The 24,688-nt window shown below is 35.8% G+C and overlaps 2 protein-coding genes across 2 annotated transcripts; one reads left to right on the top strand and one right to left on the bottom strand.

The window, feature by feature from the left end:
* Nucleotides 1–1,252: 1,252 nt before the first annotated feature.
* On the top strand, nucleotides 1,253–12,160 carry LOC18096642 (putative disease resistance protein RGA3). Its single transcript, XM_024592291.2, has 7 exons — nucleotides 1,253–1,837; nucleotides 1,929–2,246; nucleotides 2,313–3,200; nucleotides 3,326–4,197; nucleotides 4,293–4,379; nucleotides 4,627–4,879; nucleotides 12,047–12,160. Exons 1-7 carry the CDS (start codon nucleotides 1,253–1,255, stop codon nucleotides 12,158–12,160), a joined length of 3,117 nt encoding a protein of 1,038 aa, XP_024448059.2.
* Nucleotides 12,161–12,859: 699 nt separating this feature from the next.
* On the bottom strand, nucleotides 12,860–14,172 carry LOC127905034 (uncharacterized). Its single transcript, XM_052450967.1, has 3 exons — nucleotides 13,688–14,172; nucleotides 13,500–13,619; nucleotides 12,860–13,415 (listed from the first exon to the last, which is right to left on the bottom strand). Exons 1-3 carry the CDS (start codon nucleotides 13,688–13,690, stop codon nucleotides 12,894–12,896), a joined length of 645 nt encoding a protein of 214 aa, XP_052306927.1. The 5' UTR covers nucleotides 13,691–14,172; the 3' UTR covers nucleotides 12,860–12,893.
* Nucleotides 14,173–24,688: the final 10,516 nt, after the last annotated feature.

Raw genomic sequence — 24,688 nt, 5'->3', positions numbered from 1 at the left:
AGAAGCAGCAAGTCAATTGTTAAGGTGTTATTGAGGTTAAAGAAGAAGTGCGAGATAAGCTGGAAAAAAACCAATGCTAGGTACAAAGCTACTACAGACAAGCATAGGCGTGCTAAAGTTTTCAATGAAGGAGATTATGTGATGGTTTTTCTCCGAAAGGAGCGATTCCCTGTTGGAACCTACAGCAAGCTGAAGCCGCGCAAGTATGGACCTTATAAGATTTTAAGGAAGATCAATGATAATGCCTATGTTATTGACCTGCCTGCATCTATGAGAATTTCAAGCACTTTTAATGTTACAGATTTGTATGAGTACCATGAAGATGAAGCTCTTTATTTTGAAGACAACTCAGAGGCGATTTCTTTCAAAGTGGAGGAGCCTGAAGCAGAACGCTTGGCAGGGAAATTTGAAGCACAAATTGATAGATGCATTGGGAAGAAGAAAAGGTCATGAGTATTGTACGCTAAGATTTAAATAACATTCAATAGGTATAATTAATCATGCATGTTTCAAGTAGAATAAATAGTTAATGTAAGCGTTGCCTTACAGTCACTTTGTATTCCAAATATTCAATACAGTTTTGAGACTTTCTCTCATTTTCTGGTGGATTCCAGATAAACTTTTGAGGGTGAACGTGAGGATCCCTCTGTTAATTTTCTTGCTGCGTCAGTAAGCCTTGTTTCCCTTGTAAAGGTATGAAATTTGAACTGTATCCACCTTTAAATCTGGCTTTCAGTGGAACGTGATTTTCACTTCTTTGTTTACTGTGGGGTACATTTATGGGTTTGCCTGCTCCAATTATATTATCTGTCGGTGGCTAGATGCTAGTACTTGCTTATCACTTTTTGTTTACTGCAGGAATGGGGAGATCCTAGGAAGGAGGTGTTCTCCCACTGCATGAAGTCATATGTCATATTCTCCTGTTGATAACGTAAGTATTCAGCTTTGAATCGGTTCCTCATGTTCATGACCAATAGCTTTGAATCGGTTCCTCCTGTCGGCATGGTATTTGGTATGAAAACTTGACAGTAGTGGTTCGTGGAAGATGCTGCCAGCAACCATCAATCAATTGGGGAGGAAGGGACCCTCATGCAACTATGCTCTAAAGTTGAATGTATCTCATCATTTCAAAACACACTTCGTTTCATCTTTTATTATTTCACACCATACTTCTCTCTCTTTTGTGCTCAAAATATCTTCTTTGATTCTCCAAAAAAATAAATTGGCAGCAGAGCTTCTTCTTACGTTTGCCATGGAGGAGACTTTGAAAAGGCTGAGTTCCATTGCTGCTGAAGGGATCAGACTTGCTTGGGGATTTGAGGGCCAGCTGCGAAAGCTCAACCAGTCCTTGACCACGATCAAAGATGTGCTCCAAGACGCAGCCAGAAGGGCAGTAACAGACGAGTCTGTGAAGCGTTGGCTGCAGAACCTACAGGTTGTAGCTTATGATGCTGAAGATGTTCTAGACGAGTTTGCGTATGAGATTCTCCGCAAAGAACAAAAGAAGGGAAAGGTATGTGACTGCTTTTCACTCCACAACCCCGTTGCATTCCGTTTGATTATGGGTCAAAAAGTTAAGAAGATCAATGAAGCCCTGGATGAAATCCGGAAAGATGCATCCGGATTTGGGCTTGGATTGACATCTCTACCAGTAGATAGTGCTCAAGAAGTTAGTTGGGGTCCAGATCGAGAGACAGATTCCTTCCTTGACCGCTCAGAAATTGTAGGAAGGAAGGATGATGTCTCTATAGTTATGGATATGCTGACTAGCTTGACCAAACACCGTGTCCTTTCGGTTGTCCCTATAGTGGGGATGGTTGGCCTTGGAAAGACTACTGTAGCAAAAAACGTTTGAGAAGCAGTGAGGGAGAGAATATTTTGATGTGACTCTATGGGTTTGCGTTTCTAATGATTTTAATAAAGTGAAGATTTTAGGAGCATTGTTGCAAATGATTGACAAAACTACGGGTGGGTTGAGCAACCTAAATGCAATTATGGAAAACCTTAAGAAAAAGCTGGAAAAGAAGACATTTTTTCTTATTCTTGATGATGTGTGGAATGAAGACCATGATAAGTGGGATGATTTGAAGGAGCAACTGTTAAAAATTAACCGCAAGAACGGGAATGCTGTTGTTGTTATAACCCACAGTAAGAAAGTAGCAGACATGATGGAGACTTCTCCTGGGATTCAGCACGAGCCAGGGAGACTATCAGCTGATCAATGTTGGTCCATTATCAAGCAAAAGGTGAGCAGGGGTGGACGAGAAACAATAGCTTCAGACTTGGAGTCTATTGGAAAAGATATTGCGTAGAAATGTGGAGGGCTTTCGTTGCTTGCCAATGTTTTGGGAGGAACGCTGCGGCAAAAGGAGACGCAGGAGTGGCAGTCAATTCTAAACAGTAGAATTTGGGATTCTCATGATGGAAATAAAGCTTTCCGCGTATTGAGATTAAGTTTCGATTACTTGTCATCGCCAACATTGAAAAAATGTTTTGCATACTGTTCCATTTTTCCTAAAGATTTTGAAATTGAAAGGGAAGAGCTAATTCAACTTTGGATGGCTGAAGGTTTTCTAAGGCCATCAAATGGGAGGATGGAAGACGAAGGCAACAAGTGTTTCAATGACTTGCTTGCAAATTCCTTTTTCCAAGATGTTGAAAGGAATGCGTATGAGATCGTAACAAGTTGCAAGATGCATGATCTTGTGCATGACCTTGCATTGGAGGTCTCAAAATCAGAAACGTTAAATCTGGAGGTGGATTCGGCTGTAGATGGCGCATCTCATATTCGTCATCTCAATCTAATTTCTTGTGGGGATGTTGAGTCAGCATTAAAAGCGGGTTATGCTAGAAAATTGCTTACTGTTTTTCCAGTGGGTGATGCTAAAAAATTGCGTACTGTTTTCTCAATGGTTGATGTATTAAATGGATCTTGGAAATTCAACAGGTTGAGAACTCTCAAATTGCGACGGTCTGATATCACAGAGTTACCAGATTCAATTTGCAAGCCGAGACATTTGAGATATCTTGATGTCTCCGACACTGCTATTAGGATATTGCCAGAATCCATCACCAAGCTCTACCTTTTGGAAACATTAAGATTCACTGATTGCAAGTCACTAGAAAAGTTTCCCAAGAAAATGAGAAAAGTCAGCTTGAGACATCTTCATTTTGATGATCCAAAGCTAGTGCCAGCTGAGGTGAGACTCTTAACACGCCTTCAAACTCTGCCTTTTTTTTGTTGTGGGTCCAAATCATATGGTAGAAGAGCTGGGATGTTTGAATGAACTAAGAGGAGCATTGAAGATATGCAAGCTTGATCAAGTTAGAGACAGAAGAAGCTGAGAAGGCAAAACTGCGTGAAAAAAGAATGAACAAATTGGTGTTTGAATGGAGTGATAAAGGTAACAATAGTGTTAACAGCGAGGATGCGCTGGAAGGCCTGCAACCTCACCCAGACATAAGAAGCTTCACAATCAAGGGTTACTGTGGTGAATATTTCCCATCATGGATGTCTACATTGCAACTCAATAATCTGACGGTCCTAACGTTGAACGGTTGCAGCAAGAGCAGACAACTCCCAACACTTGGATGTCTTCCTCGCCTTAAGATTCTTCACATAACTGGAATGCCTAGTGTGAAATGTATAGGCAATGAGTTCTATAGTAGTAGTGGCAGTGCAGCAGTGCTGTTTCTAGCACTGAAAGAACTCACTCTATCCAGTATGGATGGTCTTGAAGAATGGATGGTACCAGGTGGAGAAGGTGATCAAGTATTTCCTTGTCTTGAAAAGTTGTGCATTGAGGGGTGTGGCAAGTTGAAAAGCATTCCGATATGTCACCCTTCATCTCTTGTACAATTTGTAATTCGAAAATGTGATGAACTGAGATATTTATGTGGTGAATTTCATGGCATCACATCTCTTAGAATTTTGATGATAATTAATTGTGAGAAGCTGGCATCAATTCCAAGCGTACAACACTCCGCAGCTCTGGTGGAATTGATCATATGGAATTGCCCTGAGTTGATCTCAATTCCTGGAGATTTCCGAGAATTGAAATATTCTTTGAAGAAATTGTTTATTTATAGATGTAAAATGGGAGCTCTTCCAAGCGGACTACAATGTTGCGCATCTCTAGAGGAATTGCGGATAGAGAATTGCAAAGAGCTTATCCATATCGGTGATTTGCAAGAATTGTCTTGGCTTTGAAGTTTAGTGATTAAAGGTTGTGATGAGCTCATCAGTTTTGATTGGCATGCTTTACGACAATTGCGTTCTCTTGTTCAATTAGAAATCAGTTGGTGTCGGAGTTTGAGTCATTTCCCAGAGGAGGATTGCTTAGGCGGCTTCACCCAACTGAAGGAATTGAGCATCGGTGGTTACTCAGAGAAGCTGGAGGCTTTTCCTGCAGGAGTTTTAAACTCAATCCAACACCTCAACTTGAGTGGCTCCCTTGAAAGACTATGGATATGAGGATGGGATAAACTGATGAGTGTACCCCACGAACTACAACACCTCACTGCCCTTGAGTCACTGTGGATATGAGGATGGGATAAACTGAAGAGTGTACCCCACGAACTACAACACCTCACTGCCCTTGAGTCACTGTGGATATGTGATTTCAGGGGAGAGGAATTTGAGGAAGCATTGCCAGAATGGTTGGCCAACCTTTCTTCTCTTCGATCTCTCTGGATTTGGGATTGCAAGAATCTCAAGTATATGCCAAGCTCAACAGTCATTCAACGCCTCTCCAAATTAAAGGAATTGGGGATTTCAGAATGCCCACTTCTATCAGAAAATTGTAGAAAGGAGAATGGCTCCGAGTGGCCCAAGATTTCTCAGATCCCGTCAATCATCGTAGAGGGTACACGTGTACAGGTAAGTTGGCATTAAATTTTTATGTTACTTTGTATGCAGACGAGGATAACCAATTAAAGTTTTCAAATTAATGAAAACATTTACGCTTCATTATTTTAAAATGGTTTATTTCATTTTATCTAAAACATTTTATAAAATAAATGATTATTTGTTTTTTCTATTTTAACCTAAATTTGATTCTGTACACTATCACCTCACAATATTAACTACCAAAATTACATTTTTATGATTCTGAGAGATATAACTCAATTGGTTATAATTTAGGTTTGCTTTTTAGAAATCGCCAGTTCGAATGTCATAAATTTCAGGGTCACTGGAGATTTACATGGTCGTTAACTTGAGGGTCCGTGGGATTAGTCGAGATGCGCGCAAGCTGACCTAGACACCTACGTTAATAAAAAAAAATATATATATTCATGACTGAATTACTTTTCTATGCATAGAATAATTTAATCAAATATTTTAATATTATGATAATTAAAAGAGATTATTATTGCAATAAAAGAGATGCTTATTTGTTTTTTCTATTATAACCTAAATTAATTTGATCATGTGGGATAGGACGGACACTATCACATGACATTATTAATTAGCTTTTACTATGTATCAAAATATATTCTTATCAATGATAAAATCAATAGCCATCCAACATCTTTATAGAATATAATTCTATCAAATTCACTTTTACCCAATCCATAATATAAAATATTCATGGCTTTAACATCCATAAAAAATAACTTTTTATCATTGTCTGAATATTCACTTCTAGTTTTAGAAATCTCAATACCATTTTTAATTTGATAGGTCTAGGAGATCTATTTTGTATGGATAGCCACAAATTAAAATCAATAAATTGACAATAAATTATCATAAAACAATTTATTACTTGCTCTTTGGTAATAGCAATGTGATTGTAATATTATTTTATATGGATAGTTTTATCCATCTATTATCTCAATAACAAGATTAACTTTGCAATTATATATCACACTTATATAATCTCAAATAATATTAATTAAAATGAATCACAAAAATTTAACACACTAATTCTGCACAAAAAAAAAACAATTTAATAAACAATTTAACTTTGCAATTATGTTTTTATTTATTTGTTTTTCTATGAGACACAATGGGATTTTCAATCGAAACTATAACAATACAAATAATTACAAATATTTTTCTTTCACGTCAACATAAAAAAACATTATGCACTTTTCTAAAGTTTATGATAAAAACAAATTTGATTGATACTTACGTAATTCTAGGATTAAAACAACAATAACATATAAGGGGGGTGAATTAGGTGTTGCACTAATTATGTCAAATAATGCAAATAAACACACTAAACACATATAACACAATAATCAATAATATAATTAAAGTGTTTAAAGTAAATAGATAAAGAAATAGATATTGCAAACTCGATTTTTAATGTGGTTCAGTAAGCTTACATCCACACCTCAAGTACTAACCGTACTTGAGTATTGTACTCTTTTACTAATCCAAGTGAAATATACAATGCCCTTGATAAATTCACACTGAGAAATTATACCACTTGAAGTTTTTTCTCTTGGTGACAATACATCACTAATGCTAGGAGTTTATCCAAACTCACAAATGAGAAGAAAGCGCAGGAACACCCACCGCGCGAGAAGAAACACGAAAAAGAGAGACGGAGTGCGATAAAGACTGAAGCCACAGGATTCACATACAGTGAAGCACTCTTATATATATATATATATATATATATATATATATATATATATATATATATATATATAATTCTTTTAGTTTGTTAGTTATGAACAGTGAAGCAGCACAAGAATACAATTCTCCCGTTTGTTTGCTGGAAAGTAGTTTTCTTTTGAAAAGTGAATTTTGGAAAAGTGAATTATTTTTCGATGTTTGGTAGTGTAATGGAAAATAAGTTGGAAAACACTTTCCAGTGTTTGGTTATGTCATGGAAAACGAGCTGGAAAATAACTTATTAATGTTTTATTTTTTTCAAGTTTATTAAAATAATGAGGAACAAATCTTACAAATTAAAAGGTTGAATGAGAATGAAATTAAAAAAAAATATAATTTCATAAATTATCTCAAATAAAATAAATAATAATCAAAATAATAAAAATCAAATCTAAAAAATAAAAAATTTGTTCGCTTCATTAATTTCTCGTTAGGAAAATGTTGAGCTTCTCAGCAATATTTCCTTACCTTGTGCCGCTAACTTGACGGTAAAATGTGATTCAAGTATCAATTAATTATTTAAATCAACTTGAGGATTAATCTGTTTGTTTAACAAAAATACAGACACTAGTTAAATAGAATTTAACTCAAATTTTAATCATTATATGCGTGCGTGTGCGCGGGCGTGCGAGCGAGTGTTTACCCGTTAATATTTTTAGAAGGAATCTGGAAAAGAATAAAGTCATCTATTTCACTTTGGTCCAACATCCCTCACCTCTCCCCGCCCGAGCTCTCTCCCTCCCTCCCTCCCAAAGGCGTAGCTGTGCATCTAGTTTGGAAGAACATTTTATAACTCACCTCAAGGTCGAGCATGGTCAGGGTTATTGTGTTGTCGATTCCGAGGAAGATGTGGGGTTCAATCCATGTGAATCGCACGACTTGTCCATATCTTTCTTATTGATTACAAATAGCATTGAGAATTAAAAGAATATTATCTTAATAAGTTCCAATTTATTCTTCAAAAACTATATATAAAGATGTGACAAAAAGATGTATACAAATTAGTTATTTATTGTTTGTAAGTATTGTTGTATTGCACAGACAAAAATAAGATGCAACTTATGGTCTGATCGTCCAACCTGGTTTAGGTTTTGATCCTGTTCAAAATCTATTTTGTTGAATTGTTGATCTACTTGTGAGTTATTGGGTTAACTAGATCAATTTTTTAAACAAAACAATATCATTTTTAAAAAAAAGAAAATTGGTTCTGACTTAGAAATATAATATTAGAAACTTAAACCTTATTGATTAGCAAAAACTCAATGGGAAATTTAATTTTGAAATAGATTTTTGTAAAATCAAATATGAACTAAATACCAGGAAGTTTGTTTGAAATTACAAAACCGTATACATAGCAAACATAAATACATTTATTAAATTCAATGGAGTTCATAATCAGAATTACGAGTTCAATAAGTTAAGTCACGAAACTCTGATCGATCTAATATGTCGTCGTTTCAATAAAAAGAAAAGTACATCTTAAAAAAAAATTAAGTTAGATCACATTTCTACCTATTATCTAGATTGTCTTCAGACTTGTCAAGTCGATTGGGTCATATTAGAATAACTTTTAAGTAATTAAATTTGAAATTTGAGTTAGATAAGAAACAAGGTGAAGGAAATTTTAATATTGATTTGTTGAATTGAATTTAATACCAATACCAAAGATTTGGATATTTCTTTTTTACTCAATTTTTTTTTAATTCAACTCGCATATAGCAAAATAAATAGATATAAAATATTGGTGGGTAAATACAATGAACCAATAGAGTGCTTTGCTTTCTTACTTGGAGATTCTGGAGCCTTGGATTTATTGATCTTTAGGTTGTCTGTCTCTAGTAAAGAAAGAGAAAAATATTTATATTATCAATGCAATGAAATGACTAAATAACATTTAAATATTATCATAGCTTTGTCCTCATACCTAAGGAAGTATACTACGTCTTTTTCTCGATTTGTTTGAGTTTGAAATTATATCTGTGAACCCATTAATTTATCTAGCAAAAAAAATATTTTAGGTAATTGGATCAATCCTTGAGGTCATCATATCATATGGATATAAACTAATTGTTTTTATTAAAATAATATTATTTTATTTAAAAATAAATTTATAATGTTAATTGAATTACTAAAAAACACAATTATACTAATTATATTTTAGCAAGTTAATATTATTTTTAATATTTTTATATTTAACTTGAAACTCGACTGAAATTAAATTTTAAATTCCAGGTTTTTTAAATTAACATATGTTGGGTTAGGTCTAACAATTACAATTGGGTTAGGTCTAACATATCTAGAAGAATTTATTAAATTTCTCTATAATTAATCAATCGATGACGGAATTTAGTTTTGATTGATGGAGAACTTAATTTAAGATACCATGCAAAATTTTAAAAAAAAATTTAAAGGGAAACGGACCCTTTATTGTTATTCGTTTAATTATAAATAGAATGAAGAGAGTGATGCACTTTTATCAGCGACTGAAGCAGTTTCCATCTTATATACAGTTAGAATCTCCCATATCTGTCAACATGCCAAAAAAGCTATTCGCAAAGAAACTCTCAAAAACTGACATTAAATATAAATGGCAGTTCCAATGCATGGAAAGCCTCTACGCTTTCCAAATCCCAGAAGGGGAACACTCTACAGAATTTGCTCTACTTTCTTTGGTGGAGGAATTCTAATTTTTTCTAGACACCCCCACACTTTAATATATTTGTAGGATGGTGATTGACTATTCAACAACTCATAAGATATTTTGCCTAATTTCTTATAAGGTGTTTTATTTAGAATATAATTTGTTTATAAAATATCCTTCCCCACAAGTTTCAAGGTAATTTTGAACTTGTTAACATAATATCATCATTCCATTCAATGTTTGGTTCTTGTATTCAACATCATTCTCAATCTTTTTTTATCATCTTGATCTTCATGTTAAGTTGATTTTTAATCTTACTTTTAAAATGTTTAAACATTTCTAATACCTTGTTTTTGTTTCTTAGCAAATAGACATACACAATATCTTGTTCAACATTAAAAAATTAATAAAATAATTTTTATCACTTTTAATTAATTTGCACACACTTTAAATCACTAATATCAATATGAATTAACTCCCGAGGCTTGCTACTTCTATCTATAGAATAGATTAGAAGACTCTAACCAATTAAACAAAAAAAAAGAATGTTTATAAATCTTTTTGGCTTTTTGCTACAATAGTCATCACATTGAGCTTAAATAACCCATCACATGAAAATACCTTGCCCACAACCATCCCACTCTTGGTGGGGATAAACTTATTAGACTAAGAAACTAACTTAAACTCGTTATTGCTAAACATCGAGCCATAAACAATACTTTTTTGAATATTAGAAGCATGAACCATATTGTTCATAGTCGATTTTGCACATTAAGAGCTTGTTAGGTGTTATTGTTAAATCATTGTTTTTCTATTTTTTAAAAATTTATTTTTGCTTCAAATTAATTTTTTTATGTTATTGGATCGTTTTGATATGCTAATGTTGAAAATAAATTAAAAAAATTATTTTATTGTATTTCCAAGCGAAAAGAACTTTGAAACGCAACCGTTACCACATTCTCAAACAGTCACTAAAGAGTTGTCCAAGAATAATTATTCTCCATTAGCAGTTGTTGTATACTAAAAAAAAAATTATGTCAAAACATACATGATAGGTGACTCCAATATCAATCCACCACTTTTTAGGATTTTCCATGAAATTTACTTCTAACATAACTACAACAAGCTTAGTAGCTTTGTCATCATCAACATTCTCAATGATATTGCTTTGTGTATTTTTCCCTTTACAGTGACAACAGTCTCTCTTTACTTTTTACAAACAAAACAAGTTTCTATAAACTTCTTTTTGCCGACACTACTACCATTAGGACTCTTGAGAGAATTTGCTTCATCATGCTTTATATTTAAGTTCACACCTTTGAAATGAGAATTTATTGTGTTTAGTTTTATCATTTGTGATATTGTATATTTTTGTTTTATAAATGTTTTTGCTTTACTTAATATTCATGAAGTATATTAATTTAGTATACATTACAATTCATAATTTCCAAATACAATTAGGTAAAAAAAAGTTTAATATTTGAAAATAAAATAAAGAATACCTTTATAAATTATTTTTTTTATTAATTAATACATAAATTATTAAATTATTAATTAAATAATATTTCAATTAATTAATAAATTTTCATGGTGTCAATAATATTAAATTATAAAGATTTAACTACAATTACAAAAGCTAATGAAATAAAACAACATTATTACATAGACTCCAAGTCAAATTCACCTCATAAACCAAGAAAAGATTAGGCAGACACCAATCTGAATTGTGTATTTCAAGAACAAAGCAGCAGCATGTTGTTTCGTAGCAGGGGAGAATGAGAAAGAAAGCTAAGCTTACAGAAGCCGCATACCGTAGAGCTCACTAGCCGACCCCACCCCCTTAAGAAACCCGTTTCTGGAGCCGTCTGAATATGTCGTGCCTCTGCCTGCCTCCTCCCGTATAACAGAACACTGTAAAAGTCGTTTTCTTGACTTTGTGATATAATATCATGAATGATGAGGATAAGAAAAAAAATAATGTAATAAATCTAATATAGATGAAATAGTATAAAACAATATTCGTGGTTAATACTCTTCGTTTTCTTCTTCTTTTTCCTAGCTTAAAACATCCTAGACAATCTCTTTGGGATGGGTTATTGTTTGTGGCCTCTTCATGTTCTATTTGCTGGGGTATTTAGAGTACTGCTGATTGAAAAGCCTTGGTTTATGACTTTGTTTTGTTTTCTTCTTTCTTTATTCTTTTGGGGATGTGGTGTTCTCCTCTTTCTATTTACACTATTTGCTCCCTACAACATTTATTCTTTCAGAAAAGTAAATACATACATAAATAACAAGAACAGGAGGGGGTTTGACAGTGAAAGAAATGATAGTGATGTTAATGGACCCATGAAAGGGATATCTTGCAGAAACATTGGATCTTTAATCTTGCTTTCTTTTTTGGTTCTTAAAATAACCGATCAAACGAATGTTGATTATTTCTTTTCTTTTCTTTTTTTATTTCGATCACAAATCACAGTGAGTCAGAAAGATGAACATATGATGACATGATTCTGGCTTTTCTTTCTGTCTGTGGATCGACCATTCACTTTTTAGAACAAGAGGACCTTAACGCTCGTTTCCTTTTCACAGTTTTGTAGAGTGCGGCACTATATAAATCCTCTTCCAAGGGGCAAGTTGCCTCGTAAATTGCCCATCTACTTCTTCGAGATAAGCGATGGAAAAAAACTTCACGAAGAAACTCAACAATAATGTATAAGAGATTTCCCGAGAGGCCAAGTGTGGACCTTTCTGGGGATTGGTTTTTATTTGTTCGTTCAGAGGACCTCAAGGCCGGCGACGCAATAGAAATTGCCTTGGATAGAGAGAAGGATCAAGCTGGTGGATCACAATTCACAATCAAGGTCAAGAAAACAACTTCAACAACTCGGAACTAGTCCATTCCATTTGCATGCAGAATCTTGTGAGCCCTTGAAAGAATAAATTTTAAATCAATTGCAGGTCACTACAAGATTTCACAGTTTTACCGACGGAAAAATTCCGTCGGTGTATGATTAGAAGTTCGTCGGTGATTTTTTTACCGACGTCATCCCCGACGGAATACGTCCGTCGGCTTTACCTTCGTCGGTGATTCCCCATTCCGTCGGTATATCAGTCGGAAAAAAAAAACCATTTACCGACGGTTTTACAGACGGAAAGTGCGCGCCAAAAAAAAAAGATTCCCGCTTGAAATATACCGACAGATTTTCATTCCGTCGGTGAAATTGAATTTACCGACGGAAAATATCCGTCTTTACATCGGTCGGTGAAATTGAAAATACTAACGGAATATGTCCGTCTGTAAATTCATCGGTACTGGTGGAAGCTACTGTTAAATGGCGACGGATTAAGTCCGTCGGTAAGTCTGTCGGTGAATGTTTAAAATACCGACCAAATTCATCCGTCGGTAAAATCCTTGGTAATAGTTTTTTTCTTAATTTGTTTTTTAAAAATTATTTAGGATATATAATATAAAACTATATAAATTAATTGTTATACAAACCAATTATGCAAATAAAATTTTTATTAAACATAAAAAAAAACAAAGTTAAATAATATTCATTACAAACTGAATATGTTCCAAGAAAAATAATAAATGAAGTTTTAAAGGTAAATAATGTTGATTACAAATTAATATAAAGATGATGGAGCTTGAGGAGGAGGAGGAGATCCTGGCGGAGGCTGGTGGTTATACGGCCAAAAAGGATTAGGCGCACATGTTCCGCTATTTGACAATTTCATAATCATTTCGTAAAGCTGGTCATAAGCCGTTTTTTGTTGTTCCTGAGCCGCTTCATACTCCGCTTTTTGTTGTGCTTGAGACGCTTTGAATTGCTCAGACTCCGCTCTTTGTTGTGCATGAGACGCTTTGAGTTGTGCGTACTCCGCTTGTAGGTTGTCGTATTTCTCGTTGAGTTGCTGCAAAGCCACGAACTCCTTAGATTGGGAGCTCGCTATTGATTGGGAGCTCCCAACGGTTGAAACACTACGGGTCGACCGCAAGTTGTCGGCCGTAGTGTTGGAGAGCCCGTAAACCCGATTTTTATCTGGTCCACCTGACGAGCCAACCTCCATCCACAAATCCGGATCGAATTCCGGATGGGTCAAAGTATCGTCCCCGTATCTCTCCCTCAACCGATTATTATAGGTCTCCTGAAAATAAATAAAAAAAGTAATCATCATATTCAATACAATAAACATAATAACTTACAAAATAAAATGGTTGAACAAACATACCACGAAATGCTGAGCACGGTTATCAACGAACTGTTGCGCCCCCTTCTGGCGGTCTTGACTCCGCACGTGCGTCTCCACAAACAGCTCCATCGGGCTCGGCTCACGTCCAAGAGACGCAGCCTATAATGAAAAAAGATATATTAACAACAACTGAATTTAACGATATATTTCATTTAAATTAATCTTACCATCCGTTTCGCATGTGCAGCAAACGGAACGGAGCCGCCAGTGTGAGTTGTCACCCCGCCATGAATTGGCCGATTCCGGTTGCCAGCACCGGACTGTGAGCGTCGTGTGAACCGCTCAGACGTCACGTGCTCAAGATAGTGCGGCCATATATCTTCCGGGATGTATATCGGTTTGAAATCCCTCCAAACCGCAACATCGTTCCAGCCTTGGAAACCCCTATCCCTCGCTTTTTTTTTGCCTTTTTCTGTGCTTCATACCAAAAATCACGCAACCTGCTTCACGCAACCAAAAATTACATTTCGAAACATAAATTTTTGTCTAAAAAAAATCCTGTATTGTTTTCGATCTTACCTAGTTGCCGCGTGATTTTCCCACACCCTCCTCACAACAGCTTTATGCTCAATGTCCCAGCAGAATTTGTGCTTTGTATAAATAAACAAGTTTAAATAAAAATAATACAATTATATTAATAAGCTGAAAATTATAAATTAATACCAACTTCAAACCTGTTAAACCATGCATTGATTTGAGGCATCCATTCAGGATGCTTGGATATCTGATTCCATTGAAACAATGGAATCTCCATCGACGATTTAAACGCCGATGATATTACTCGGGCGGCTTCAATGTTTGTGAACCTGAAAATAAATAAAATAAATTCAATAGTGATTACTTGATAAAAAAAACTAAAACCTTAACAAACTTACATTGAAAGGTCGTCCTTCCACTGTGCCTCGTACTTGCGGGTAAATTGATTCCGCTGCGAAGGCACGCCGCCTCTGCGCTGTGAAGTACCGCTGGAAGAGGCAGCATCGGTTGACGGCGCAGGTGGTGTAGGTGCCTCTTCTTGAGAGGCACCTAAGGAAATATCATCCTCGCTGCTAGACGAACTAGCTGCGACCGCACCTGAGCGACCAGCTCTGGTTTTCGTTCTACGCATCTACACAATTTGATACAAATAATTATATAATTAAATTCAAATGCAAAAAAAAAATTCGACAGCACCTCCCCTATACCGGATACTACCCAAATCCACAAACTTGCACATATTAACAATAGCCACAACCAATTTACCCAATCTATACTAATTATTCCAACATATTCAATTACTAATTCTAAGGTAAATTCAACATTAAGAATTACAATTCAAGTAATTATTCAATAATTATGCCAATACAACAAAACAATAAATAAATAAAAAAACTCTATAATAACAATCAAAATAAATGGAAAAAATTAAACACAAAGCATGCAATAATAGAGTAAAACTAATAATTATTCCAACATATTCAATTACTAATTCTACGGTAAATTCAACATTAACAATTACAATTCAAGTAATTATTCAATAATTATTCAACATTAACATTAAGGTGAGAAACGAAGGAGAAGAAAAAATGAACTGAACGGGCGGTCGCTTGAACTTATATGGCAGTTTTACCGACGGATTCACCGACGGACATAAAATTAATTATTATTTTAATTTATTCCGTCGGTGATGTGTTAAAAATCCGTCGATAAAGTTTGAATTTCGCACCAAAATTTTTAATGACCCTCCATATTTTTCGCGGTCCGTCGGTGATTCCGTCGGCAATATTACGCGGTCAGAGGCGCATTAAATGCGCAACCCTTTGAAATTCGCGCAGTCCGTCGGTAATGTTGTCGGTAAAATTGAACCGCCGACAACTTACCGACGTATTTAAATTCGTCGGTGTAGCCGTCGGTGAATTGGTGGCATTTCAAGTAATTATTTTCGAACTCTCTGTGAAACACCGACGGACTAATTCCGTCGGTGTGGCCGTTTGTAATTTGGTGGCATTTCAAGTAATTATTTTCGAACTCTCTGTGAAATGCCGACGGACTAAGTCCGTCGGTGTGGCCGTCTGTAATTGGGTGGCATTTCAAGTAATTATTTTCGAACTCTCTGTGAAATGCCGACGGACTTACGTCCGTCGGTGTGGCCGTCGGTGATAGGGTGGCATTTCAAGTAATTATTTCATGTCACAAAATATATCATCAATCATAATTATGGCATTTCAACTAATTATTTCAAGTAATAAATATTTTGTGTTTCAAAATATATATATCATTCATAATCTAAATTACATGTAAAAAAGGGTTTTACATAGGGCTTCATTTTGGTAGTTAGTCAGAATTTTCTTCTTCTTCGTCATCAATTGAATTGTCATCACCTTCATCGCAATCTTCAATATGAATATCATCTTCTTCATCGATATTCGGTTGTCCGCTAGAGCTCAAAACAAAATTTAACTCATCTGCGTCAACATCAACAAGACTATCATCGAAAACACGAAAATTTGAATTTTCTTCCAATTCAATCGAAGGAGCAACTCGATATGGTTCAACCACCTCACTAACTTGAAAGACTTCATCTCGCACACTTGTGTCTTCGTTCTCATCCTGAACAACCTCGACACGACCCCGGGGTTTCGTTTTTAAAACGGACAACCAATCCACTCTTGATCGATCCTTTCTAAATGAAGGGGAGTATGTGTAATAAACTTGTTGACATTGCTTTGCGAAAACAAAGACATCGTTTATGTTGCGGAGTCTAGCTTTTGAGTTGATTTCGACCAGACCATAGTGCGGATCAACTCTGATTCCTCTGTCAGTCGTGTCATACCAATAGCATTTGAATAAAAACACTATATTCTGCTCGTTATGATATTGCAGTTCGACAACCTCTTCTAATCTACCATAGTAGTCAACTTCTAACTCACTACTAGTGGATCCCTTAACACAAACACCGCTGTTGTATGTCTTTCTTCCTTGCCTGTATTCTTCAGTATGGAAAACATATCCATTGACAAAATACCCGTTGTAGCACTTACATTTTCTTTCAGGCCCCAGGCTTAGTAAAGACAATGACTTAGGTGCACTCCTTCCCATTTGATAAACCTTGCATGTAATGTACATTAATAAACAGTAAAAGAACGAGAATCTCGTAATGACATGCATACGTACAGTAATTTTGCAAGTTAGAATGAGTTTGTGATAGTGCTTACATGTGTTCTGAACCACGTGGCAAACTGCTCATCTTGTAATTGAAAGATCTGGGATTCAGTCAGCTGTGAGTTATTGGAGAGCAAATATTGACGATGTTGCCTGCAAGTGATAATGAGTGTATGATATTACAATATATAATTAACAGTATATTACTAACAAAGTTTAATTAGTATAAACTTACTGAATAAAAGGTCTCAGCTCATCACAGTTAAATAGAACATAGTTGTGTGCTTGTTTGAACTCTATTTCCAACAAATATCTTCCTCTTACGGCATTTTTAGGTGTGGGTCGTCCAGTATTGGAGAATATTGACAAGTTCCCACTGGAAGGCACTTCACCGCCATCATCATGCTGTGGAACGCGATTGATTCTCGTTCTCATATGAGGTTCGAAATAGTACGAGATAAATGTTGAGATCTCCTCAACAATATAGGCCTCACATATCGAAGCCTCAACATGCGCCTTGTTCTTAACCTTTTTCTTGAGATTAAACAAGTACCTGCATTGAAATATTAATCAAGTATATTCAATTAAGAAAAACATATAAAATACTTTTATATATGAATTACATTGCAACTGTAATATCTAACCGTTCGAATGGGTACATCCATCTATATTGGACCGGTCCTCCAGCTTTTGCCTCGAACGGTAGAGGTATAGGGAGATGCTCCATTGAGTCAAAAAATGATGGAGGGAATATCATCTCAAGTTTGCATAGTGTCTCGACGATATTCGTTTGAAGCCTCTCAATGTGATCAACATTCAACTTGCTGGAGCATATATCTCTGAAGAAATGACTGATCTCCGTGAGTGCATCCCATATTCCCTTTGGCAACAAATCACGAAAAGCTAATGGGATGGGTGTTTGCATAAACACGTGGCAGTCATGACTCTTCATTCCATACAATCTGCAGTCCTCTATATTAACCAGCCTTGATATGTTCGATGCATGTCCATCCGGAAAACGCAGACTCTTAAGCCATTTGTAGACTAGTAGTTGTGCGTTTTTCTCTAACACGAAGCTTGCTCTTGGTTTTGCGACCCGTGACTCATCATAAACCAACTCCATATTTTTTCGGTTACAGTATAAAGCTATATCCAATCTAGCCTTGATGTTGTCCTTTGTCTTCCCCTTCACATCCATGACGGTGTTGAAAATATTCTCAAACATGTTCTTTTCGATGTGCATGACGTCAAGGTTATGGCGAAGCAGATTGGTCTTCCAATAAGGAAGCTCAAAAAAGATACTTCGCTTTACCCAATTATGGGTCAAACCAAAACCAGGAAACTTTTGCTTTCCTGATTGAAGGCCAAACACAATGTCACCGTACTCTGAGACAACATCATGCAATTCTTCACCAGAAAGACGCGGGGATGCAACATCTTTTTCAACTCTGCCAACAAAGAAATCTTTTCTGTTCTTTCTGTACATGTGATGAAGTGGCAAGAAGCGACGGTGACAGTCAAAAAAAGAAACTTTACCTCCATTTGCTAGCATGAATGCCTTGTTGTTTTCCATGCAGTATGGACATGCGAGTTTCCCATGCGTGCTCCAACCAGAAAGCATTCCATAAGCTGGAAAATCATTGATAGTCCACATCAATGCCGCCCTCATAAGGAAATTTTGTTTCCTCGATATATCATAAGTCAGAGCTCCGGAGGACCACAACTGCGCCAACTCATCAATCAACGGTCGAAGACAAACATCTATATTCCGCCCCGGGCTTCTTGGACCGGATATGACAGTAGATAAAAACATGAACTCCGACCTCATACACATTCCCGGTGGCAAGTTATAAACTGTGAGTATGACCGGCCAACAAGAATAAGGAGCAGCAAATGACCCAAATGGGTTGAATCCGTCTGTACACAACCCAAGACGCACATTCATTGATTCAGCTGAAAAGTGAGGATGAACACTGTTAAAGCGTTTCCACGCTTCGCCGTCAGAAGGATGAACCATCACTCCATCAACCGCATGGTGTGCTTGGTGCCATGTCATGTGCTCAGCAGTCCTTGGTGACATGAATAACCTCTGCAGTCTAGGTGTGATCGGGAAGTATCTAAGTTTTTTATATGCCACTAGAGTCTTTCCCTGCCAGTTCTAGGTTTGTAACGGGAATGCCCGCATGTCATGCACTCGGTCATCTCAGCATTTTCAAGGTAGTATAAAATGCAGAAGTTAGGGCACATGTCAAATTTCTGGTATCCTAAACCGAGGGGTTTCATCATGGACTTCACAGCATAGAAGTTCTCTTTCAGCTTGTTCCCTTCAGGTAAAATGCTTCTTGCCCATTCAATAATCTTGTCATACCCGGCCTCACTCAACCCGTGATCTGACTTGATGGTGAACACCTGTGCTACGGCCGATAATTTACTGTGGTTCGTGCAGCCATCCCATAATGGTTCGTCAGAATCTTTCAACAAATCAAAAAATCTAGCTGCATCTACATTAAGTTCTTCTTCTACGATTGGACATTGACTGCCATTACCTTGATTCATTCTCATTGCATCCATAACCATTCTGTAAGGATTAGTGTTGTCATTTGTCGTTTCATGCACGTTACTAGCACTAGAAGTAGACCCAACCACCGTTTCTTCCATTCTCCTCTCACTCTCGCTAACAAATACTTCTCCATGTGCATACCAACACTGGTAATTCTCCATAAACCCTTTGTTTAGAAGATGCATCATTACAACATCTGGATGCAGATACTTTTTATTTTCACACTTCCTGCATGGACACCTAATACCGCCTCCAGTAAAATTTCTGGGAATAGATGTTACGAAATTAATAAAACCCTGAACCCCATTACAATAATCCATCCTCCGCAATCCTTGGGGTGAATCTCGATACATCCATGAACGATCATCCATGACTTATATCGAACCTCTATAAAATTATGATGACATCATGTATTAATTAACTAAGTTAGGTAAATAAACTTGTACAAATATTACTTTAACTCGAGATTATCCAACAAACCAATCACAACTTCTCATAAATATTAAATATTCATTATCATTTATCAACGTCCATACGAATTAAAAAATATAAATTTACAGAAATTACCACTCCGCAATACCATTGATAAAACTTTAAATGGGTCCATTAAGCAAGCTAGTAATTATTTCAAAATAGCACATGTAATTCGGTAATTCCATAAAGAAATAACAATTTACAAACAAATACAATCTTACAAAATCTAAAACAAACCATAACAGGTACAAAATTATACATTCATATACTACAAGTTTGTTTGAGAAATAACAATAAAACATGTACATCTACTAACAAAATACATATACTAAAAAAAAAAATCACATTTAATTAAATGTTAACATTTAAAAAGATATAATTACTTACAAAAATTGATAAAATCCGTCGGTAAATCAGAACACGCGCGGATGCTGTGACCACAAAACTTCAAGAAATATAACTTGTTGTGCTGCTATGAGGAAGATTTTTTTTTTGGGGGGGGAGGGGGGCTGGTTGTTTGCAGATGGGGAGAGTTGGGATGAGGAAGAAGAAGGACAAATAGGGGATGAGAGGGTCGGCAGAGTTGTCATATATTAACTTTTTCCGACGGTTTTACCGACGGACAATCCGTCGGTGATTACGCCGGTGATTCTGACGAAAACATAGACATGTCACCGTACGGATCTGCCATTTCAAATCCCTCGGTGAGTCCGTCGGAAAGTTAAACGGCGAACCGGTCACATCACTTTATGGGCACTGTACGGGCAGTCGTTTTGAATCCGTCGGTGAAAAAAAAAAACCCGCCAAAACCTCCATGTCAGCGGCCCGCCTTTTTTAAAATTCAGAAACTTTTCCGTCCGTAATTCAATCGGTAAATACCGACTGAATTACGGACGGAAACTGGCCGTCGGTAATTTCGACCTCAAAATACCGACATAAAATATTCCGTCGGTAAATCCGTTGGTATTTAGCGAATTTCTAGTAGTGGGTCTCTTGAAAAATCAGTGTCAGTTACAGTTGTGCATTCGAGTTTTCATCTTCAAATTGATTGCCTGGAAAATAGATGTTCTTGGCAGTTAACAGGTCGTGATGGTATTCAGTGCATCAAAACAATGGACACCAAAATGGTTTAATTTCTTCTGATAGTAATGATTGACCCCATAACGGGAACAGTATATTAGTTAGTTCCACACCATGATGGATGGTCTTCGTTTTCATTTTAGTTGCTGCGGAAACACACGTTGACAGAGAAGATGCAAATAAACACGTCTTCTTCAAATTCAAACATGCCCTAATCTATCTATTGAAGATGTGATTTACTGATATCTAGAGATATAACTTGATCTATCTATTGAAGTAAAGCATTAAATGCGTATACAATGTTTTTGGAACATTAAATATCTATTTGATCAGAATCTGTGAACCTAACACCACAATGAATACAAATGCAAGTTTGTCATTGTAAACATTGCATCGATGATGTGTGCATAACTGCTGGCAAATTACCTCATGCAGTAGGCCTCCATGAGGTGCTTTTAAATATAATTCAGATGGGTCCTCTGTATTGAAGCATTATGATCCACTATGCTTTGTATTATTCTTGTGTGTTTATTATATTAAAATCTATTATATAAAATTCATTAGAGTTATATATATAATACAATAAAAATAACGAACAGCAACTGTTAAAGATTCACAACACAACAATTTATCTTATCCTTCTTAAACCCATTTTCTCCCTTATTCTACTACTCTGCTGGGGGCAATAGTTGGTGATGCAGGCATAAACTAGAAAGGCAGCAAACAAACACAAAGAAAATAGATTTATTGAGCAAACAGGGTTGCAAAATTAAACTCTAAATTCGCAATTTATTATTCTAAAAAAAATGATTTTTGCCTCTCAAAGAGGTTTCTAAAACATTTAAATATGCTACAAAACCTATCTCCATTGAAAACAAAATTAGAATCCAAAAGCATAAACACAAACTACATAAAATCTGAAATAAAACAATAAATTCAAGAAAATCAAAGAAAAATAACAAAATTAGCTCAAACAGGATTTTATGAACCTAATTTCACGGGATCTGAACTTCGAATGATCAACAAAGTATGTTTCCAATTGAAATGGGCTTCGAAAACCTCGTAAAAATTTAAAATCGATCCAATAGTTGAATATTTTTTTATAGCCTCTTTTAGTCACTACTATAGTGTAGCATATCCAAGTCTTTTTTTGGGACCTAAACTTGTTTCAATGATTCTTTAGAAAAAAAATTTACTAGATTATCCACAGTCTACCTGTGATAAATTCTCATATAAATACTCTGAAACTTCAGTTTTCACAAGTGTAATTGCATCAATAGGCCTCTATAAGTGATCATAAAAGACTTTTTTCATTGCATCTTCTCATGTCCAGCAAGCATTAAAGAGTCTGAAGCTTAAGCTATGATGACACTTAATATTAGCTCTTCTAGTCATCTTGCTAATCAAATGGAACTGATTATGGCAATGTCTAAACAAGTTGGGCAGAGACCTGATTTCGTTGAATCTGCTTTGGACGTATTTTGTTTTTTTGTTTTTGATGGCTATAGTGAGGCCCATAGATTGTTGACCTAATAAAAGAAGCCCATAATTGGTCTTATACGGTGGCCTTCTCTCAAGTCTAGTTTTAGCCCATTGTAAGTTTATTAGCTGGCTATTTGCTTTTAATGTGCCACGTAGCACCTAAACTAACTTCATGAAGGAACAAGGTTTATTCAACACACAAATCCTAGAAAAAGAAAACAGCAATAAACTAAAAGAAAAACCCACAAAGAACAAAGAAAATTGATTATTGAGTTTCAAATAACAAAAAGAACAAAGAAAAAGAGTTCAATTAGTTTTTCATATTCAATCACAAGCTAAACAGAAAAAAAAAATTAGTACAAAACTCAAAATTAACATTAAAATAAAAGGAATTACTAGATAGAAAAGCTAAATCTTTAAAACATGAGCAGGATGGTTCTAAAGATCATTGTTGAGCTGATCATGTTGTTATTCAATTTTTGATCAATTTTTTTGATAATTTTTTAAAAAAATTCAAAAATAGTAAGAAATAACAAAAATCTAAAAAATATATTTTTTAATATATTTGCATCATTTTTAACATTTTCAGCATTATCTCAAAAGAATTTAAATTTTTTAAAGATCTTTAGAACGTGTTAGACTTTTAACGCGTTATATTTTAAAATTACCGATTTTCCTCATTCGAGTCGATGTTGATAAGAAAAATAAAAAAAAATAAAAAATTTAAATTTACAAAAAAAAACTTGAGGAATCAAGTTTGAGACCTAATAATATTTTTATCTATAAATATTAATTTTCAACACATAAAAAAAATAATTTTACACATTTAAAAAAAACATAAAAAACCTTAAAGCTAAACTTATCTCTACCAATACAAACCAGCCGTCTCCCTCACCAGGCTCCCCTCTCCCAGCCAATAGAAAAGCCGCCGTCCCCCGGGGTCCTTGGTTGTTGTTTTCAGAACAGAGCCAATGACCCCCTGCCATTAGAGCCCTCCGGTGCCTTGGCCTCACCCGAACCAACCTCTCATTTCTCCACAGACCGGCTCAGCTTCTTCTCCAAAACCACAGCCGCTGCACACTCTCCCTTCTCTTTGAAACCAAACCAGAGCCTCTCACTCACCCTCCTCATCAACACAAATCTTCAGCTCATCACCAGGAGCCCCACATTCTCCCCTGCCCAACGCCATTTCCTTTCCTTCTCTACCTTGACAAAAAAAAAACTCACCAGAACCAGCCAGCGCCGCCGGCCCCCCTCCTTCGGGATTCTTGGTTCCCTTCCCTCTCAACAGCCATTCCTCCAAATTTAACCCGACAGACCCAACAGTAACCTTTCTTCCCCGAACGACCGAACACAACAGCAACCCCGCTCTCTGCTTCATCTCCTTCAACCAACCAGCAGCATACCACAGAGCTGTCCCTACCGTCTCCTCAGACCTACGGTCTCCCTCATCTGGCCAACACCACAGATCTGCCCGTCTTCTGCCTCCCGCAGCAAAGCCGGCCCCACAACAGCTCCTCCCCACGCACGGCTGCATCTGCAGCTCCGGCCTCCAGCACTCCTTCCTCAGCCACCAGATCCGCCGCTTGAAGAAGGAACGAACAACAAGACCAGAATAAAGCAACAGATCCAAGAACGGATCTGCACAAAACAAAAATTAAAATCAACTGGTTGTTGGGATTTTGCTGTTTGTGCAGGTCACCGCCGGCGAAGAAGAAGGGAGGAAGTCGTTTTGGATCTCCCCTGCTGTCTGGATTTTTTGCGGCGGCGCGTGAAGCCAAGCGCCGTAGTGACAGTGGCCCCACTGTTCACAAGTCCAGAAGCCTTCCTCACCATTGTTCCTGCATTTCAAAAAAGTTTCCTTGCAATTCCTGGAGTTTCAGGAGCTATTTTTTGTATTTTTTAAATTGTTTAATATAATTTTTGTTAAGTTTTGAATTTTTTATAATTTATAGGGTAGATGTAAAAAAATAACAAAAAAATATAATGAAAGTAAATGTATTGTTTGTAATTTTTTTTGTGAGTATTTTTTTTAAGATAAAATCACAAAGAGTAAAGAAAAATTTAATATTTTTATTTGTTCATGGTTGAGAATTATGAACTTACATGTAGGGGTGAACAAAAAAACCAAAAAAACCGATTAAACTGAGAAAACCGGAAAAAAAAAACCAAAAAAACCGAACCGAAAAAAACCTGAAAAAACCGATTAAAATTTTGAAAAAACCGGCCAGTTTGGTTTCAATTTTATAAGCAAAAAACCGAACCGAAACTGGAAAAAACCAGAATTTCCAAAAAGTTTCCCTGCAATTCCTGGAGTTTCAGGGGCTATTTTTTGTAATTTTTAAATTGCTTAATATAATTTTTGTTTAGTTTTGAATTTTTTATAATTTGTAGTGTAGATGTAAAAAAAAACAAAAAAACATAGTAAAAG

The sequence above is a fragment of the Populus trichocarpa genome, chromosome 3 (genome assembly GCF_000002775.5).
Source record: "Populus trichocarpa isolate Nisqually-1 chromosome 3, P.trichocarpa_v4.1, whole genome shotgun sequence".
NCBI classification, from domain to species: Eukaryota; Viridiplantae; Streptophyta; class Magnoliopsida; order Malpighiales; family Salicaceae; genus Populus; species Populus trichocarpa.
The sequence above is the reverse complement of the archived record's forward strand: the minus strand, read 5'-3'. Positions and strand labels throughout refer to the sequence as shown.

Excerpts from the sequence above, each read along its gene's own strand:
- LOC18096642 (XM_024592291.2), top strand. The coding sequence starts at position 1,253 with ATGGAGGAGACTTTGAAAAGGCTGAGTTCCATTGCTGCTGAAGGGATC. Across the intron at positions 2,247-2,312 it reads GGTCCATTATCAAGCAAAAG|AAATGTGGAGGGCTTTCGTT; the intron begins GTGAGCAGGGGT and ends GATATTGCGTAG. Across the intron at positions 4,880-12,046 it reads TAGAGGGTACACGTGTACAG|GACCTCAAGGCCGGCGACGC; the intron begins GTAAGTTGGCAT and ends GTTCGTTCAGAG.
- LOC127905034 (XM_052450967.1), bottom strand. Across the intron at positions 13,416-13,499 it reads ACCGTGCTCAGCATTTCGTG|GAGACCTATAATAATCGGTT; the intron begins GTATGTTTGTTC and ends ATTTATTTTCAG.